The sequence below is a fragment of the Cyprinodon variegatus genome, unplaced genomic scaffold, assembly GCF_000732505.1.
Source record: "Cyprinodon variegatus isolate N-32 unplaced genomic scaffold, C_variegatus-1.0 Scaffold904, whole genome shotgun sequence".
Lineage (NCBI taxonomy): Eukaryota > Metazoa > Chordata > Actinopteri > Cyprinodontiformes > Cyprinodontidae > Cyprinodon > Cyprinodon variegatus.
Window position 1 is genome coordinate 124890 of NW_015151357.1, and position 21316 is coordinate 146205.

At 36.9% G+C, this 21316-nt stretch overlaps 3 protein-coding genes across 3 annotated transcripts in view; 1 reads left to right on the forward strand and 2 right to left on the reverse strand.

Moving 5' to 3' along the window:
* Window positions 1-894, reverse strand: part of LOC107099765 (synaptonemal complex protein SC65-like) — a 5526-nt gene extending 4632 nt beyond the window's left edge. Inside the window, exon 1 of the mRNA XM_015398025.1 lies at window positions 352-894. Coding sequence (XP_015253511.1) covers window positions 352-831 — 480 coding nt within the window. The 5' untranslated portion in view covers window positions 832-894. The remainder of the gene's footprint in view (window positions 1-351) is intronic.
* A 2871-nt stretch (window positions 895-3765) lies between these two features.
* On the forward strand, window positions 3766-13292 carry LOC107099764 (peptidyl-prolyl cis-trans isomerase FKBP10-like). Its single transcript, XM_015398023.1, has 10 exons — window positions 3766-4118; window positions 4314-4459; window positions 8820-9009; window positions 9211-9356; window positions 11086-11275; window positions 11383-11528; window positions 11628-11817; window positions 11888-12030; window positions 12399-12562; window positions 12920-13292. Exons 1-10 carry the CDS (start codon window positions 3922-3924, stop codon window positions 13112-13114), a joined length of 1707 nt encoding a protein of 568 aa, XP_015253509.1. The 5' UTR covers window positions 3766-3921; the 3' UTR covers window positions 13115-13292.
* A 452-nt stretch (window positions 13293-13744) lies between these two features.
* On the reverse strand, window positions 13745-21120 carry LOC107099761 (7-methylguanosine phosphate-specific 5'-nucleotidase-like). Its single transcript, XM_015398019.1, has 10 exons — window positions 20957-21120; window positions 19937-20011; window positions 19114-19212; window positions 18457-18526; window positions 18009-18055; window positions 17682-17767; window positions 16607-16696; window positions 15107-15269; window positions 14712-14912; window positions 13745-14212 (listed from the first exon to the last, which is right to left on the reverse strand). The coding sequence occupies exons 1-10, from the start codon at window positions 20957-20959 to the stop codon at window positions 14069-14071; spliced, it is 978 nt and encodes a 325-aa protein (XP_015253505.1). The 5' UTR covers window positions 20960-21120; the 3' UTR covers window positions 13745-14068.
* Between the last annotated feature and the right edge of the window lie 196 nt (window positions 21121-21316).

Below are 21316 nucleotides of genomic sequence, written 5' to 3' on the forward strand. Positions count from 1 at the left end.
TGTCCTCAACACAGAGGGGGGTGGCAAGTCACACCTGTGTCTTGCCATGTGACTTGCTATGATCATGGCATTCCATGACCATGGCATATGGCACAACAGGAGCTGTTCTCCCCTGTTCAAATATTTAAGACCAAATTCTTTTAAAGGCTAAATCTGTGCTAAAATGTTGATTTTGTGTAATTTTTCTGTCAAGCATTCACATCGATGAGTCCTCCTGAAAGCTTTAAGCTTCCAACTTTCAGCCAGCTGTGCTGCAGGACTCACACCAGTTTACTTTTTCTGTAAGTTCTCTCAGTAATGAAGTGCATCCAAATATTTTCAGTCCGTAGATTAGACAAAGCTCTCGCTCACCTTGGAAAGGGCAAAGTGCAGGTATCTGTAAGGAGATCTTCTTCTGAACTCCTCCAGGATCTCCCTGCTGGGAGGTGGCAGCTGCAGCACTGGGAAATGCGCTCTGCATTTCTTCTGACAGGAAGCCATTCTCATTAGGTGCCAGTGAACGCTTAAAGGGGCCCCCAGATCCAAGGCTGCTGCGGTGAAAAGCGGCTCCTCATGACTGCTGCTGTTGCAGCGGATCACACAATACCTCACACTTTCCTTAAAATGTCTGTGCAAATGCAAACTCAGCTCCAAGTACCGGATGGATTCGGTCCAGTTTCCTGCTGCGTAGCTGTCCAGCGCCTTTCTGTAGGCTGTGTTAAGGGGAATAAGTTCTTCTTTTGGAAAACTTCTGAAGCTTTCATATGGTGCAGATTTCCTAACAGCAAACTTTACCCAAAAGATTAGTAAAAATAAGAAATGGAAGCCTGGTTTTACGCCCAGTCCAACCATGATAGGAGAACATCCCCGTTTATTCCTCCTCTCGTCTGCTTTTCCAGTATTAGTGTGGTGGTCTGGTGAAGCGCTCAGGGGTATGTGGGAATTCTAGGATTGGGTCTTTGAAGCTTCAGGCTCAGGTTTCTCAGCACCGGCCAGCAGCTGGTAGTAAAATAGAGAGCTTACCTTCTGATCTACAGCCAGCTTTATTTAGGTTCTAATTTCCTTTTGATTGGAGCATCTGGAAAATAACTGTTTCTCTTTATTGTTAAGGGTGATGAAGAGGTTACCTATTTTTCTTTGTTTTTTTTCTTAATTTCTTTAAACTGGAATTCTTATAAAGCAAATGGTTATTTCTAAGATGTGCAATAAGTCTCTCCCTCCAGGGTGTGTTCTCCTATGGGGAAACCAAGCAGGCAACACTGTTATGTTAAGTAGGTCTTTCACTAACAAATTTTTAATTTTTATTGGAAAAAATGTTTCAAAGCTGTTTTAAATGCACTAAATTCCGAATTTACCAGTGTTGTGTTGTTTTGGTGGCAAAGTGATCATAAAAAACTATGAAAATTATAAGAGTCCACTTGTGGGAAACTATTACTTTATAGATTTTGTCATCAACTTTCTATTTTTGGTGTAAATGGAAGGAAGGGAACTCGGTTGATCTTCAGCCAATAGCTGGAATCGATAATGAAGTTTGGTTAAAAAAATAGGATAATTTCCTGTATTTCGATATTTATTTTTTACCTCTTGTTTTTATCTGTTCATATCTTGTTTAAAATATACCATATCTGCACTGGTCAAAGTTGAATAGAGTAATTCTTTAAAAACAGCTTTGGATTTATAAAACTGTTATATTTTATTTAAAAAAATCTTTGCTGATAAATGGAATATGTAAACTGATCAAAGCATCACTGAAAATATTAAAAACTGTAATAATGTCATAAATACATTATTCCAATAACATAATTGGAAAATTGGATCTGGAATCATGTCAAGTAATTTTATTAATGGCCACTTGAGTATCAATAGTTTTCTAAATACATAGTTGTTAAATCCATAAATTCAAATACAAAATCCTAAATTTCACATGTGCAATTACGAGATTTTTATTTTATTTTTTATTAGAGTTCCTGTGATGAACAAGGGCTGCAGAGGGATATACTTCATTACCAAGAAGGTCTTGGTTTTGAATCCTGACTTTGAGCATTTTATGAAGGCTGTGCACGACAGATTGGGCCTGAAAGCTGCTTACAATAGCCTACTTCAAGCAAAGCCTGTGATCTATAGAAAAAATAAATGTGAGGTGGGGAATTTCTGCTAAAAACTGCAGTGATTATTTATACAAATTCTGTTAAGGCACAACTATACTCGAGTACCTGTCACAAACATAAAAACCTATAAGCCAATCAAAGTCTGAACAATTTTTAAATGTTTTCTCACCATCACATTCCTTCCCCCAGTGATCTTTAGAGTAATGTGTACCACATATACTGTGACAGGCTGTTGAACATTTAAACTGATACATTTTGTATCAGTATATTGTGTACATTTTTATATTCTCTTATGATTCCTGAGTCCAATGAAGCTGAAGTGAAAATTCAATCTAGAAGACTGTAGTAGTAATTTACCCTTTACAGGGCAATCAGTAAAATACTTTGAAAGTATTGAGCCAATAGTGTTATTAGAATCCAGGACAAGACCTTATTACCTTTGTAACATTAAAAAAATATGGATATTTTGATGGCAAAAATTAATGTCAATGTAATAACAAGAAACGCCAATTTGCCCAAATATATTAAGAAAAATAACCAAAGTGCTTCTATAAGAAATTCATGAAAAACACTCAGAGTGAAAGAAACACATTTTTTTTTTTTTTGTACAACATAACCTTAGCGGCATTAATGCTGATACTGGTACTTACTTACTTTAGTTTATAGACCTAAATATAATTGTTAACTAGGCTTATTAACTTTAATTTGTAACTTTTCAATTAGCTTTTTACCTTTTTTTCTTTTTTCAACTTAATTTACAGTGGTTAATATATCATTCAAGGGCTCATCTAATTGGTCAAATGCCAAAATTAGATGCAGAGCCATGTAGCAGTATCTTTGCTGAATGGATGGATATAGATTTTGTGCTTCTAGACCTCACTGAGGGACAAGGGGACTCCATTTGTAAGGGGTAGGGAAGGGACCTAAAATGGTAACTTGCCCTTTAAAGGGTTAAACATCAAGTATCTGTATTTTATTACAGTTTTAATACATAATAAGAAATTTTACTCAGTTACTATTTCAATTTAGCAGCTTTGGATCCTTAAAAATGTTCTATTGTTTGTTAAAATCTTTCTTATTACTTAAATGAATTCAATGTGTTGGAGAAGGGGGTTGCTTAGAGCTGCATTTATGCAAAAACAATCCCTTCACTGAGATCCTTCCACAATTAGGCCTAATAAAAACATTTTACACATTTGCAGCTTCTGACTGAGTGTCAGACATGGAGAAAGCATTGGTGAAAAGTGCCAGTCGTGGAGCTCAGGTTGCTTTACGGCTCTGAGAGGCGGTCTCTGTGTGAGTACAGCTGCAGGCAGCTGCTTTGATTTCAAAATAAAACCAAGAATAAAAATCAGTGTTTCAGTTTTTCAGCTTGAGATGAACTCTAAGATCTCACACAGATTTTATTCTGAAAACACTAACATTTATTAAATGTAGAAAAGAAAACAACACAAAAAAGAAAATAAGTAAATTTGATATTTAGGAAGTTTTAGTAACATAAAGTAGAGGGATTATAAAGGGGTAGCTGGTTTTCTACTGCTTGGAGAAGAAGGGGCTCATTTCTTATTGTGGAAATTTGGACTAAAGTCCTTCCTTCTGCTTCAACATTCCTCCCACTTTGGTTTAAAAAAAAAAAAAAAAGTCCTACAGCAGACCTGGAGACTGTCCACGTTTACAGCCCTGCTCCACATCCGCAGCCCTCTGCGTGGAAAGAAAACGCGCTCCCCACCCGCAGGCTTTTAGATCCTCTCTCCTTCTTTTAAATTTGGCCTAATGACCTCCCTTTCTGCTGTTTTTACATCAAATTTAATTTATTTAACCCCTTATTGTAAAAATGCTTCCCCTTTGCGTTGTTTTATCGTTCCTCGCTGCGTGGTTTTCCGTGGAGTGTAACCCCAGTCCCGTTTTGGGAGATGTAGTCGTGGACAGATATGGCATCCCCAAAGAGTGCGCAAGAGAGGCCAAGGAAGGAGATTATGTCCGCTACCATTATAACGCCACATTTATGGACGGAAAGACGCTGGATTCCAGGTCAGTTTATATTTATTTATCTGAAATGTTGAACTTTTGTTTGCTGGTTTTTAAAAAGTTGCTCGCCTGAAAAAGTTTTTGACTTTCAAAGGAGTGAAGAGATGCAGGTTAAAACAGGTTTAAAGCATAAAGCATGCCCTGCAGATATAAACAATCTGAAGTTGACCCACTTTTTTATTTTTTTTCCCTTTGCAGCTATGAGAAAGGAGCAGCCAAAGTGGGCCTGATCGGGGAGGGTCGGCTCATTGCAGGAGTTGATAAAGGCCTGCAGGGGATGTGTGTGAATGAGCGCAGGAAAATCACCATCCCTCCACACCTGGCCTATGGGAGCGCAGGGGCAGGTAGGAGCGCTCTGCTGGGTCTGTTCAGAGGCTTAGCCAGAACATTTTATAAGGGTGGCCACGCAATAACCAATGAACTCTGAGGGGGGGGCCGAAAGTGGCCAGAACCCATAGGCTTAGGTTTGTATAGGGACCATAGGGACATGTCCCTACCAACATTTTAAACTGAACTACTTGTCCCTACCAAAAATTAGATGTGAATAACATGTTTATAATTTACAATACAGCTTTGTTGCAGCAGTAGAGGAGTTCTGGATGGAGAATATTGACAGACGAAAACATGTTTTATCTAAAATGGAATTTTTTTTTTTTTTTACAGTTTTGGTATAATTCCTGCTCTAAGTGGATCACTCTGTGAGCTAAAGACATCTTCTAGAACAGGCATTCCCAAAATCGGTCCTCAAGGCCCCCTGTCCTGCAGGTTTTAGAGGTTTCCTTGCTCCAGCACAGCTGATTTTAATTGAAAGCTGATTAACAGGCTTTTGGTCTACTGCAATCATTATAACCAGCTGTGCTGAAGCAGAGAAACCTCTAAAACCTGCAGGACAGGGGGCCTTGAGGACCGAGTTTGGGGATGCCTTTTAGAGTCTCTATACTCCAGTTAAAGGAGAAGTTCGGTTTTTTACACTTTAAGCCCATTTTCTGTAGTGTCCAGGATGAAATCGAATGATCGACACCAAAAGTTTGACAATTGGTCCTGTCTCTGCTTTTTGGCTCATTTAGAATCCACTCCTGGCTGCTTTAGAATGGCTTGCATAGAGCATGTCCGATAATGTCCTTAAAACAACCTTAAACGTTCTTTTTTTCGTCGAGAATCAAGAATCCACCTTTCGTATTCCATTTTCAGAGTTTTTTAAAGTGTTTAACAGAGACGTTAGCACCTCGACGTCGGAGTACACAGAGTGAAGCGAAAAGACTACAACTGTGTAAACAGGCCCCATTTCCGTTTCCGGTGGCAGGGGAATATTGACTATTCCTACAGAACTCAATGGGATTTACAAAATGCTAAATAAAACACTACAGGAACGTTTTTTCTTTACGAAACTTTTTTTGGAACGTCATTGAACAGCGCTGACGACACGGTGAGTAGCATATTTTAAAAAAAGAACGTTTAAGGTTGTTTTAAGGACATTATCGGACATGCTCTATGAAAGCCATTCTAAAGCAGCCAGGGGGTGATTCTAAATGAGCCAAAAAGCAGAGACAGGAGCAATTGTCAAACTTTTGGTGTCGATCATTCGATTTCATCCTGGACACTACAGAAAATGGGCTTAAAGTGTAAAAAACCGAACTTCTCCTTTAATGATTACCATAGTTTTCAGACTATTAGCCGCACCTGAATATAAGCCGCAGAAGCTAAATTGCATGATTTGTACATATACAAGACGCACCGCGTGGCTACCGTACTTGTGTGTTGAAGCAAATGTGACGTCAACATGGTGGACGGTAAAATCCATAGATTTAGGTATTTCCCTAGTGGCCGTTAGCTGTAAAAGTCCATAGATAAGCCGCATTGTTATATAATCTGAAAATTACAGTAATCGATTACTAAATTTGTTGACATTATTTTAATAATCAATTAATCCGATGAATTGTTTCAGCCTTAAATAAATTACATCAAATGGGTTAAACAGAGCCCTAGATTCTGCTGCCACTGTCTGTATTAGAGGGAAAAATTATAGGGGTGGCCACAGGGGTGGCTAAAAATGATGATTTCAGTGTAGACTCCTGGATGAATGCAGCGACACATCATTTTCTCTTTACTTCATAAAACACAAAATCTAGTTTTGAAAAGAGCAGGAATTCTGTACTTATCTTTAACCTCTTAACATCCACCTCATTTTGGGTAATCCTCACCTATTTTGTATACCCAAATGAAAAAGCAAATAACTAAGGAACTGTAAGCCCAAATTACATGTGAAATAAATTATTTGAAAGCTAACACCCTCTAGTTTCCTAATATGTAAATTAAAATTGGGTGAGTAGAACACAGACCAAACTACATCAGTTCAAACATGACACAAATTTGATTTTTCATTTTCAAAATGATAGGTCTTTTTTGAACAGCAGTAATAAAGACATTCTTGAGAAAAAGCAGGTTTTATTGTATTATATGTGTTCTACATCATGTCAAACACAAATGCAGAACATTTCAGACCTCTAGCTGTAACAGTTCCAGAGCTGTGGGGTTTGGAACTTTTGGTGTCAGCTTTGAGCGGCGCGCAATGGCTCCACCTGCTGGTAAAAATTTTACTGGTGGAATGTTATGCAATCTGAACTATTACCCCCATTTAGAGTCCACTGGCTCGCGTTTTAAGTGGTTAATGTTACTATATTGATGTGTATATTTAACCACAGTGTTTTTGTTATCAAGAAATTTTTAATACATGAAAAAATAGTAAGTAATACATGAAAAATTAAAATGAATATTCCACTTGAGAGCATTACTGCTGCCACCATCTGTATTAGGGGGGGGAAAAAATGGTAGGGGTGGCCAATGATTGGCTAAGGGTGGCCATGGCCGCCCCTGGTTGTGTTATAGAAAACCTAAAGTACTATTAAATAGTGATATCATAATATATAGTAAATATAATAAAAATAATTTTGGGTGCTTTGAATTTTATTTTTTTTTTGGACAACAGACCTATGAGCTTTTAGGTCGATTTATCCATCCATCCATCCATCCATTATCTGACACGCTTGTCCCAATTGGGGTCGCAAGGGGTGCTGGTGCCTATCTCCAGCAGTCAATGGGCGAGAGGCGGGGTCCACCCTGGACAGGTCGCCAGTCCATCGCAGTAGGTCTATTTAAAATACATTAAAAATAATTAAGTAAATAGATTGAGATTCACTACTTTATTCTCATATACACTATAGTGCATTCAACCAGGCTCTGTAACACAGAGACATCTTGAGTTTTCAGGTAAATATATGGGCTATTAAATAAACTTCCCAATAACACTATAGCAACATAGATTTGGTCAGCTGGTATGAACCTGAGTCCCTGTGTTTATGTCACACGTGACTCTATTATCTCCATAATCCTTTTACGCAAACCACAAGGAAATAATTATATTATTATACTATTAAACGTTATGGAACAGTTCTCCATATCCATAACACAAACAACACAAAATAACACTCTAAAATACTATGATTATGTTAAACTGAATGGATATGAATGTGCGTGGCGGCACCATGCTCTTACTTTGAGCTACAGGCAGGGTGCTCTGCCTGGTTACAGGTGTCTAAATGTTGAGGTGCGCTCTGTGGTCAATGAGAAATCTCTCACGAGAAGACAAATCCGAAATGCGTTTCTTTGCCATATTTCTTCCTCGTTTCTGTCATTAGACTTTGTAAATTTACTAGTCTGCAGCCGCGAGCAGGATACCACTGCAGCACTCCAATGTCCCGCTGCCATGTCCAAAGATGAAGTAATTTGACGCACATTTTTATAAATTCAAATGGAGTTTCAGGATGATGGTGATGTTTTTGTGTGTACTACCTCTGCCGGTTCTTTGCAGAATTCATTGGCTCTGATTTCCTTAATTTTGGGCAATTAACTGATACTTGCATGTTTAATAAATCTCATCCAACCATCTTTTCAACCTCTTCAAAGGTCTGAAAATCCGCCACTGTCAATGCTATAAACTTTATTTAACTTTACCTTAGTTTGTGTTGCTTTGCTGGTATTGTTCAACGTTCTTCTAAGAATTAAGACTGCAACTTTCTTAGTGTATTGAGACCTTTTAATACCTGATGGTATTAGTTATGAAAAAGGGTTTTTTTGGAAAAATGGGAATTTCTGGTCAGGCTTTTTAAAGATTGGAGAAAAGCAGGAAAACTGCAATCTTTGCCCCCATTTATCCTGTCCAGTCAGACTGACTTCGCACCCGTCATCTAAAATTGTTTGTTTGGACAGCAGCCATCTTTGAACATATTTAAGTTTCTATGGAGTCCTGATTGAATTTATGTCTAGATTGGTCTAGGCCATTCTCATGGATATGTTTTGAGTACAAACACCCCCAATTATGGTTCTGGCAGTACTTTAAGGGTCCCCCTGGAACACAAACCACCGCCTCCGTCTCAAATCTTTCACAGCCACTTATCTGGATTACCCTATATTTACCTCTACCCACCTCCCCATCAACTCACCAACTTTGCTTTGTAATGTCTCTCCACAGTATGGTGCTGCCACCAATTAAGTGTTTGCATTACTGATTGCTTATATCCAAATGCACAAAACGAGTAAATAGGAAGTACCTACTTTAGGGGATAAATACCATGTAATTCCATGAAAACCTTCCATGAAAGCAGATTTCCCAGACATCCATTTTAAGCTTTGACCATTTTTCCCCAGGGGATGTGATTCCTCCAGATTCCACGCTGGTCTTCAACGTCCACCTCTTGGATCTGTGGAACAAGGAAGACCTGGTCGTCACCAAAACAGTCAGTACTCCCAAGGACTGCAAGCGCTCAGTGATGCGTACAGACTTTGTGCGTTACCACTTCAACGGCACTCTGCTCGACGGAACCGTCTTTGACTCCAGGTGATTTCGGGAATGTGGTTGTTTAATGGAGAGCTTTCCTGTTTATAAATTGGGAGTTAAACTGGAATGAGCATCCAGCTAAATGATAAACAAATCAAGTAGAGCAAAGAATGACAGCCTGTGTGTGTCTGCACTGTGTCCAGGTGTGTTGTCTGTGACAAGTTATGTGTCTGACTTTGCGCTTGTGTGAGCCCCGCGTAGCTACAACAGGAAGCAGACCCACAACTCCTTGGTAGGCGAAGGCTGGCTGGTCAAAGGCTTGGACGAGGGCCTGTTGGGGATGTGTGTGGGCGAGATCAGACACATCGTTATTCCACCATTCAAAGCTTATGGAGAAAAAGGATCAGGTAAGAAAGAAGGTCCATCTTTTTACAATCAGTTACTTTCAATCCTCTATCATTTATTTATGTTTTTTACATTTAATTAAATATTTAGTTTTTAACAATTGATTTATGCATTACATTTTCCTCCTTGTTCTTTCCTTTTGTTTATATTTTACTGATTTAAAGTGACAGAAAAATAATGTAGAAGGTACATTTAAATCAGAAGAAAAAAGTTATATGGGTTTTATGTTTGTTTTTGCAAATACAAATCTTAAAAATATGACATTTATATGTATTCAGCCTTAAAGGTCTACTTTGTTGAAACAGCAAAAAGAGAGAGCTTCTGTAAACACCCGTCTGATTTTTTTAAGCCTTTAACAGGTTTTCTCTGAGGATTATCCTGTTTTTACTTTTATCCATCTCCCAATTGTTTCTGAGCAGCTTCCTTCCCCCTGCTGGTAATTAAAGAAAACATCCCCACATTCAAGGGGATCTGCGGCATTAATTTTCTACCACATCTAGCTTTCCACATGTAGGCCAGTGAGTTCTAGTCTCCTCCAACCAAACCAACAGCTTCCTTAAAAAATGCTCCATCTATTTCCTTCTACTTTCCATAATATCTATGATATTGTATTGGTCCTGCAAATAAAAAAACACTTAAGTATCGGTTTTAAGACGACAGAATGTAAAAAGTTTATGGACTTCCATATACATTGTATAAGTATCTGAGAGATCTTTTCTCACAATGTAATACAAATAAAATAAATATCTTCATTCATCTCGGCATTTCTAGAAAATGTATATCACCAAAGTATTTTTATTTTATTCTCCAATTACCTCTTCATAGAATCAGTGCCTTAATTCAGTTGTTAGTGCAGATAAATTACATTTATCTTTTCCTTTATTTTCAAAATTATTCTAGTTTTATGCTGAGAAATGAGGAGTGATTGCACAGAAAGCACATTTTATGCTGCTGCTACTGAAATTGATGTTTTCAGGTCCGACCAATAAATTAAAGAGTAAACTGGTCCATACCAAAAATGTTCCTGTTATGGTTGTAATTGGTGATTTAAAGTTTAGCATAACAGAATCATTTAAATTTAGTGAAAACCATAATTTCTCATACTTATCTGTCAGTAAATTGTTGTGGAAGAATGACAAAGGTCTGATAAATGAAAACATTCTCTTTCTGAAATGGAAAACAATGAAAGAAATTAAGTTTATTGTGCAAAGTTTCAAATGCTCTTCAGTCATGCTCTTAAAACAGAAGCTTTATAAGCATTAGCTGGTTAATTAGCTTTGCTTCTCACTCTGGTAGCCAATCTTCAGGAAGTTGTTTGCTCCTACTTAGCTTAATTCAGCCTTACCTTAATGCGCTGTGTTGTGCTCCTTTAGTTTCTACACCATGACTGTCCAGGATTTTGGCAGCTGGAAATTATTCAATAAAAGATAAATATGTATATTTTTTTCTGATCTTGTAGGAAAAGTAAGACACAAGTAGTGTGCAACCACGGGGGGTGGAGACTGTTACTTTATGCCACATACCCCTTTCTATGGTGACACATTAGAAGGAAAGACAATAAAATATAATGTATAAGAAATAAACAACTTTTCTTTACCATGAATTACTTTTCTAAACTTATGCTGATGAAAGATGGAAAAGCAAATTATTCCTTCCTAAATGTGTTTTTCCTAAGAGGTGCTCATAACAGGACTCCTGGGTTCTGACTTGTTAAACGCTCCTCTTTTACAGGCACAATGATTCCCCCTCAGGCTACGCTGGTCTTTGACGTCCTCTTAGAAGACGTTTATAACCCAAATGATAACATCACCATCGACTACCAGGATGTTCCAGAGTCCTGCACTCGCAAGTCTGTGCCGGGGGACTACATCCGGTACCATTATAATGGGACCTTCCTGAACGGAGTGACCTTTGACACCAGGTGTGCTCATATCCCAGCGTGGATCATCGTTTTCTTAAGTCATGTCTTGAATTTGAACGTTTTTTTAACCAGCAAGGTCTCTGCAATTAATTTTTTTTTTATCACAGCTACCAGAGAAACAGCACATATAACACCTACATTGGGATGGGCTACGTGATCCCAGGTATGGACCAGGCCCTACTGGGAGTCTGCATAGGGGAAAAGAGGAGGGTCATCATTCCTCCACACCTTGCTTATGGAGAACAAGGAGCTGGTTAGTTATTGCAGTATTAAAAAAAAAAAAAAATCAATGTAGTTGGAATCCATGAAGTCTTTCCAGGAGGATGAAATAATTTCTCTGTGGTGTGTTCAGGCGATGTGATCCCTCCATCTGCCGTTCTGGTTTTCGACATCCACGTCATCGACTTCCATAACCCCAGCGACAAGGTGGAGATTGAGGTAACCTACAAACCGGAGGTGTGCAACGACACCACTGCTGTAAACGACCTGGTGCGCTACAATTACAACTGCACCCTGATGGACGGGACTCTACTCTTCTCCTCGTGAGTATCTATCAACCTCTTTTTAACCACTCAAGAATCTTTTTGATTTAAATGGCGTTTCCTTCTAAAGAGACGACTACGAGAACCAACAGGAAGCTGCTCTGGGACAGGACAAGGTGATCGATGGGCTGGATGAGGGCTTGAGGGGCATGTGTGTCGGGGAGAAGAGGAGGATTACAGTGCCGCCTCACCTCGGACACGGAGAGAGGGGAGGTGAGAAAAAATATGCGTCCATTTTATCGAATACATACATGCAAAAATCATGTTTTTGTGGAGATGTCATGTATATGAAGAATCTAACGAAGCATGGAATTTCTCAGTTAATTAACCCTTTCCAAGATTTCAGAATAAGCCAACATTAAATCTAATCTTAAAGCAAGCCTCACCAAGTTCAGAAACATATTCCTCTCTTAAAACAGTTGTTCCATATAGCTGTAGGCATCTTAACGTTAAATTAGGGATGGAAGAAAGGAAACTTGGCTTAACTTACCCACTGAATTAAGAGTTTGGAATTATGTATATGTAAATAAAAATGTTTCGTAGTTCCTATAATCTAAAGTTGGTCTCCTGTTGTGCTTCAGCTGCTGGCGTACCAAGCAGTGCAGTGCTGGTCTTCAACATCGAAATGGTGAGCTTTGAGAAAGGTGTCCCACCTGGTTACCTGTTCGTGTGGCTTGATGACACTCCTGCAGATCTTTTTGAAGCCATGGATCTGAACAAGAACGGAGAGGTGCCGCTGGAAGAGGTACGTCTTATACTAGTCCAGTCTCTGTGGAATTAAATTACAGCAGTGCTGCTGAAAACGTATTATAATAAATTAATTTGATGCATTTGTGTTAAATGTTCGAAAACTTAAATATGTTTTGATCTGGGAAAAAATTCTACTATTGATTTTAGTGTAAAAATTCATTATGTTAGTTTAGAGTGAGGAAAAAGTTTCATAAATTTCTTTGACGCCACCTGGTGGTTGTAATAGGAACAACATTGTCAGACAATTCACCATAGAAGTTGAATATAATGGAAATGAGATTAAACAGGATATAATGGCTTTGAACCAATATGCCCTGTAGTTTAATTACCTTTGTCTTTTCTTTGACCGTAGTTTGGGGAGTTTATCAAGCTGCAGGTTGCAGAAGGAAAAGGACGGATAAAGCCAGGAATGACCATGGAGGAAATTGTGGCCGACATGTTTCAAAACCAGGACCGCAACAAAGATGGCGTGATAACAGTCAATGAGCTCAAACTAAAAGTCGAAGAGGACAAGGAACGGGAGCAAACGAAACACGAAGAGTTGTGAGGAGGGAAAAAAAGGCTTTTATTTCCTCTCAGGGACAAACGATAAAAACAAGCTACAGCTCGTACCCAGCGTCACCGTTTATTTACAGTATTTGAGAAAAAACTGTGCAAAACAATCTTTTCTGGAGGATTTTTTTGTGTTAAAAATAAAAGAAGCACCTTTTTTTTGTGTCCCTGAATGTTTTAATAAACCTTTGAAAAAAAAAAAAAAAAAACATTTTATTTTGTTTACATTTTCAAAAGAGAAACATGACATACTGTTGTCCCCCTGTTGAAAAAATGTGCTGTGATTTATAGTGCTGGTGCTGGTATTTTCTACTATTACAGAAAATATTTGATTTCTCTTCAGTCTTTAAATTAGAGGTTAAGAAAAGCTGAATATAACTTCAAGTTTTCTTAGTACTAAAAAATTACTACAGACTAGAACACTGCATTCATTTGTGCAACTTAAGAATTCCATTCTTAAGTAAAATGCCATCTTATGATGGTATAAGTCATTAAACACCACAGTTAATTGTTTACAATTTCTGTGCCTTAAAAAGAGCTTAATGCTTATTGCAACATTGCTTTAGCCTTATTTATAGCCTCTGTACACTAACCATATATATATATATATATTTTATATATACACACACATCAAGTACCTACATTTACCAAGAATAGGCAAAGAAAAAAAAAAGGTTAATATAATTCTGGGTTCAAAGTTTGAGAGATTTACAACATATTAGCATCCCGGTTCAGACATGAAAGAAACTAATCCAAAAGGAGCACATTGATGTGAAAACAACAGGATCTCACACAAGATAACACACCTTCTTCATTTGTTTACATTTAAAGTAGAACACCTGTGGTGCTTACGCAAAATGAAAACAGAGGGCAAAATAAAATGAGGTGACTCCTGAGGTCTGGATTGAGGTCACAATGTAAATAAAACATGGGCAATATATTTATACTTTCAAGTAGTGTCCACCTTTTTCCTGTGCACCTTTCTAGTTTCTGAGATGATGTATCTCAGGATGGCATTGGGGACGTCCATCGTCTCGTCCTTCACAAGCACGATGTCAAACGAGTTCATGTATGACTCCTTTCTGTCCTCCACCTGACCAGAAACAAAGACACAATTTACACTAAACTTGACACATCATTTTTAAACGTTAAGTTAATCCTGCCCTGGGTGATGAACTTGTTTGTGCCTTTGGACTGATCAGGTCTGCTCACTGATTGTCAGGACAGTTCTGAACACTGAAAGTTTATCAAGCAAATTTTGGTCCTATATCCCATCTAGATTGGTCCGTTTAACAGATAGCCAATCAAAAAGCATTATTCCCCAAGAAATATAAAAAAAAAAGTAAGTAGAGCCCCTGCTCACTCCGCCTACACTCCTTTAACCAATGCTTTTTCAAACTGAAATGTTTTTTTTTTTTTCTGAATCAAAATTAGTCCACAAAGCATCTTCTTTGTTTCTTAGTTGGACACATTTATTCATTGTCATATTTTGGGGTCTCCTAAGTTTTAAAAATCACCGGAAAATTTTAAAATCTTGCCTTGCGACCCAGCTTTAGAGAAAGATGTGATAAAAGCCAGAGTGTCTAGGTCACCTGATCATTGAGGAAGCCCACCGTCAGGATGTTCTGCGCCTCAGAGACGCCGTCAGCCATGCTCAGGTCTCCCAGAGAGTCTCCCAGCAGCAGCACGTTGGGTCGACCGTGCAGCTCTCTGAGCGCGGTGGCGTGGGACAAAGCTCCTTCCCTTTTGTTGTAGGAGTGGATCAGTTGGCCTTTGAAGGCTTGGAGGATCCCCTTTATAATGAGACAAAGTGAGTTGGTATAGATCCCAGATTGAGATTATGAGCCTGACATGGTGTCTAAAACCTTTCACACAATTCTTCTGAATTAAGTACAATCTCATAATCCCAAACAGTAAAAAGTCTCAGTTACATGTTAACTAACAGTTTTTTTTCCTGAAATCAGCAGTTGTAAGTGTTGTTACACACAGCATGGTCAAAGTCCATGTAGTTGGAGATGATGTGGACGTTTGGATGAAAGACGTCATTCTGTCGGATCACCTCCTCCAGGACGTCGCCGACTCCCGCAGAGAAGATCAACAGAGGCACCCGTTGCTCAGCCAGACAGTCGAAAAACACCCGGTAGCCTTCCCTGGAGACATGAACGCATCATTCCAAAGTTTAACTATTCCTTCAATTTCCTGCCTGAAAAAAACATCAGTTGTTGGTTTCTAGACAGGTTTCATTACCTTTAATGAAGATGGAAGGACAAAATGTTTGTCAGGTATAAAATTAAATGCAAATAATGCTACAAAACTTCCTGCTTGTTTGATAAATATTTCAGCAAAATAACTAAGCAGAGTCCAGAGAGTTTCTAAATATTTACACAATAAAATTTAGGAGTTTTTATTATCCCCAAGTACCTATACAGCTATGAAAGAGCCACTGACACACTTAGGAATTTCCATCTGAGCTTTAAAATTGCCTAAATAGATCACTTTCCTTTAGAAAGGCATTTAATTCCCTTATTTATTCACTTTAATAGTTTATTCATACTTTTAAGGTAGAACATAAACGTATAAAAAGCTTCCAATGTCTCAAGGCATCAAAGTCCTAATCCCCTGCTGTAATCCGGAGAAATTCTAAGTCTATATAAAAACAATTTGTGGTACATTATCCTTTTTAAGTGTTTCAGTCTTATAATTAAGCTCTGTAAAAGTCCTAATAATGCAAAGAATCTTTTTTGTGGATCTTCTGTAATCAAAACTATGACACTGACAGACATGAGCCGCTTTCTGGTAATACTGAAACCCAATATTAGCTCCAAATACCTTTTCTGATTCTATTACTACAACTTTAAACTATTAAAATAACTAAAAAAGCACTACTTATCACTCCTAATAAGATCATTGTTTGCCCTGCAAAGATAAAAAACATTTATTTTTTTAAAAGCATTTTAGAACTACAAAGTTGAGCACCAAACTCAAGATAGAAAAAAACAAATCTGATAACATGTCTAATATTTCATTTTATAGTAACTGAGAAGGAGTACAATTAAATACTGTTTTTTTTTCATGTTATAAACAAAAGCAATTAGATCCTATTTAAGGTAAATATTTTTACTATAAAGGTTACAGTACCAGAGAATATCACATCAGCACTTTAACACTGAGGCCAAAACATTTAACCTGAAAGCTTAAAGTAGCTTCATTAATAAAAAAAAATAAAAACAGACAATATAAGTATTTCTATCTCTTATATATCAGTGATGTAAAAAGCCTTCCATTTAAGTTATTGTTAATTTGGAAAAAAACTAAACAAAAAAAATAAATAAAATTTTTAATAAAGTTTTTAATAAAACTCTGGACCTCTGAATAATATTCTTAAGACACTTAAATCTCAGAACAGCATAGGGATGCTGGATTTTACAGCATCTGGGATTAAAACAATGTTTTTGTTCTTGAAGGATACAGCAGTAACAGCCGTTACCTGAGCATGGCACTGGATTCCCTGACAGCGTGGGCCAGCATGTCTTTCCTAATCCTCTGCTGAATCAGCAGTTCATGGACTTTAGTCCACCTGCAGAGCAAAAGGAAAAGTTTCACATCCTCATGTGGATACCAAAATATAATCCTAACTTTGTTTTTTTTTTCCCTTTTTCTAATATTAAAGGAATTTTATTTTCTAATGCAGGCATTCACATAAATTCTAGATTATACCTCAAACTAGAATATCATTAAAAAGTTTATATATTAATCTTGTATGAGTTTATATACATTCATTTAGACACATTTGATAGTATATGATTGGATTGTATAGGCTGCATTTGCATATAATGCAACATCAATGCAGCATGAAATTGATCAGATTGCGGGTCTGATAAGGTGTTGAAGAAATCTTCAGCTCTTTTACAGTGGCCTGGTTCTGAATAACAGCTCTTATCTGACTTCTTTAAAGCAGGCAGCTGTGCTGCAGCATGTGAAGGAGCAAGTCCTTCTGCAAAATGAAACCGGCCTTTCCATAAAGTTCATCAACAGAGGAAATCGTGAAGGGCTTTAAAGTTGTAAGACAATCCCCCTCCCTACTCGTAGGTGCTCAGGTTTCTGTGTGGCGACCCTGAAGCTTTAAATTCACCCACAGTTCAAAATATGAAAAACTCCTTCATTTCACTATCATCTCAAAAAGCTTATGGATTTTTCTAACCCTTTTTTTCCTTCCACTCAACTTTCATTTAATGAGCTTAGTTGGAGAATCTTCTTTACTTTTCCTTCCTTGTAGAGCAACTTTCAACCCAGCAGTATATAAAAAAAAATTGAATGAAAAGTCAATTTTTATCCCTTATTGAATTTTCTAAAACACATCCTTTTGGATTTTATTTGACTTTCATAGTAATAGTCATAATAGCCAAAGATTGAAAAGATGTATTACACTGCATAATAAAACAATATAAAAAAAAACACATTCAATTTCTGAATAAGAATTGCTCAAATAAAACGTTTTAATAACTGGATACGGAATAAAGCATATCCATCCTAAATGATATTTTTCGAAGGGTTTTTCTCACCATTCCACCATATAAGGCAGCTTCTCCTCAGGACTGAGGTTTGCATCAATTTCTATGGGATAATATCTATTTAACAGCTCCTTCATCTGCAACAAAACAGCAAAAATAAATAAACAACCTGAAATGCTAACATACAAAATACCACTTTACATTGGACCGAATGGACCTAATCAAACACAAGGAAGTTCACCTCTGCTTCAATTTGCTCTAAATGTAGAGATCTACATAGAAATATATAGAATAACAAATAAAATATGCTTTTAATTTGTATACAACTAATATTTATAAATATAAGTATGAGAATGGCATCTTCTTTGTATTAACTACCTTTTTTGTGGAGTCTTCATTTATCAACAACCTGTTATTAAGGATGTCTGAAAAAAACAAGGACATGATTAGAATGTGAAGACTTTTTTAGGTGTTAAAGGAAAAATAAGCACAAAAGATTTTTGCTTCCACAAATCTTTATAAAGCGCTGCCTCTTTTAAATCTTGGTGTCCTGCATGTCTTTCAAAGTAAATGCTTATCTTTATAAAGCTCCTGACAAGTAGATAAAATAGTGAATTCGCAATCAACTGGTTTTCTTTAAATAGAAAACTTTTAATCAATTTGACTGTATGATCTGGTGAACTGTGAAATGCCTTGAGATGACTTGTGATGTGAATTGGCGCTATATACATAAACTGAATTGAATTGAATTGAAATGTAACATCTGGACACATGAAAGCAGTATCCTAAAAATAATATGAGAATATAAAAAAGTTGTTGGTCTTACTGTGCGTGGTGGGGACCCTCTTTCCTTGGTAAGCAAATCTGGTGAGCGTCATATCAAAGTCTGAGATAACCTATGAAAGCAAAAGAAAAACTCAATAGTGGCACACAGGTGCGTCGAAACAAAACAAAAGTGAAAACAGAATGTGCCATGTGAATTTCTTGCAACTATTTGTAGAGCTAATTAAAAAGAAATTTCAAAAGAGTTTGTTTCCAACTGTACAAGTGAAGCAGAGTTTGTATTAGGTTCTCTGAGGAAAGCCACTAAATGGAAACTATTAAACATCCCCATGTTTATTTAGAACCAAGGAACGTGAACTGCAGTAAACAATAATGAATCACATAACAGATTGAAATGAACTTAATAATTTATGTTTGCATGTTCGTTTTCCTCATATCTCCCATATTCTGCTACAGATTTAGGTTTTACTCTGGTACATCGGTCAGAGCCCATTCCTCCCCTTATAGTGTAATTGGTAAAGCCTGGGGAGCCAGCTGAGCTTTGGAATAACAAGACATGGAGTTGGTTTCGAGGCTGAACACGACAGCTGCAGTGTGGGAGAACTATGAATTCAAACCCCAGGAGAAAATAATAGTTTATCGCAATAATTTCTGAGACAGGTTATCGTACAGCAACATTTTGCAATAGTGACAGGCTCACCTGCAGGCTTCTGGCTCCTGCTTTCTGCATGGAGTGAATGGTGTCCTCCACTCTGCTGCGCTCCCTCATCATCACAGAGCCCTTAGTCAGCTCTAGGATCTAACAAAAAGAGAAAAAAAAACCCTCTTCTAATTCATTAAGGGGTATTTGCTTGTTTTTTTTTGTTTTTGTTTTTTTCAGGAACAAAAGGAGCAATGTGTAAGAAATGTACTGTAAAATTAACCAAAAATAATTCCCATTTGTTATCTAGGATTGAAGCAATGTTCCCTATAAGCAAACGGTCTTCTCTATCAACAATGTCTCCTTTTTCTACTTTAAAACATAGACGTAACGACTCAAACTGCTTTGGTGCAGTGTGTATCCAGTGCTTACTTACTATAGCGAGGCCAGCTAGACAAGTTACGCTGTATTTACTGCGTATTAGTCTGGAAAGGAGCTGGTAGAGCCTGATTTCATAGGTGGGACTAACAGAGTGAGGGAAAACTGTTTAAAACCAATCCGATAACTACGGATGTGACACAAAAACCTTTTTTTCTTCATTTCTTTAAGGAAAATTGTACTGATCTAAACAGATCTTTCTGGACACAAAATAATAGCATCGATAAATCATTGCTCCATTGCAGCAGCAATCTTGACTCTTATGGTTACAGAAAAGCGCTGATGCATTATAGGCCCGCCTCTCGTGCTGTGATTGGTCCAGTCTGTTTCAGACTGGCCTAATCAGACTTGGCTTGGTAACCTGCATGACACTCCTCTAAATGTAGGTATGTGTTTATGTTTTGTGGTAATATTACTGCTTATTTAAGTGAATTAAATTCCTCACATCAGTTTTAGTTAGCTGGTTCCAGATTGCCAAGGCGGTCCGCACCGGTGTATGGATCCAGGGAAACTGATAAATCTGCAAAAACATGGAGGGAGGCGATTACAAACAAATGAAAGTGCAGCTCTGAGTGACAAAACAGTATTTCTTGCAGTTTAACTGATTCAGAAAAAAATGTCCCAAGTCAGCCTTCCTGGCACAACACAACTAATAATTTTGTATAAAACTAAAAATACAAACATTAACAATTGAAGTTTAGAAAACCTTTTCTGATATCAAAGTACATTCAACCTTAGCATATCTCTACAATGCAAAAAATAAAATAAAAAACAAGGCTTGAAATAAGATTATATTATACTTTTATGATGATAAAGTGAAATATAATAAATCTATGCGTCATTATAATGTATATTATGTATTGTTACATTTTCATTCTTTACCTTTTTTTATTCATATTAAAATGTTACCATAAGCTCAAGTATAATTCCAAGTTTGGGGAATTCAATCTTACTAACTAATCTTAATTACTGAATTTCCTTTTGGGATTATTAAAGTATTATTGAAATAATTGGAGTCTTCAAAGGATGTAAAGTGTTAAAAAAAAAAAAAAAAAATTATACATTACAGAAATCACAACAAAAACACTGATATGTTCCCAACAGTCCTGAAAAATAGAGCATTAGCCCTTTACTTAAGTACTCGTATTGGATGTCAGCTTTAACTAAATCCAATACAAAAAGTATAAAACTTGAAAAATATTTCACTTCTTCCGTTTACATATTAACATTGATTCTATTACATAGGAAAATGCACATTACCACAACCTGGAAACAGTTAAATTCGTAAACATTCTTGCTTAAAAATCACTGAATTCATTCTTTAAAAGTAAAAAAAATCTATTATATTATAATCTAAAAATAACACTTCACGTTTCGCAATTTTAATGGCAAATAGAAACAATTATTTAGCTTTAGTTAGCTGTGCGCCGCAGCAGGGCCGCTAACAGCTGACTCCGTTACTCACCATTTTCAAACGGAAAGTTAGCCGCGTGCTAACCCGTCCTACGAAAAACCGTTTAAAATGTTTAACATAGCAAATACAAAAACCTCGAACATAAATAAATAAAAATAAAAAATCTGCACTCTTATGTGTCACACTAGAAAAAGTCCCATCTTCCCCTCAATGTTTGGTTCCGGGAGGAACCTTTCCTCCTTAAATGCTTCCTACCTCCTGTTCCTTTATTTTTTTTTTATTACTTTTTGTTCAATCAGTATTGGCAGTAAAATGTACAAAAAATGTCAAATAGAGAAAGCAAGATTTATATATATATATATATATATATATATATATATATATATATATATATATATATATATATATATA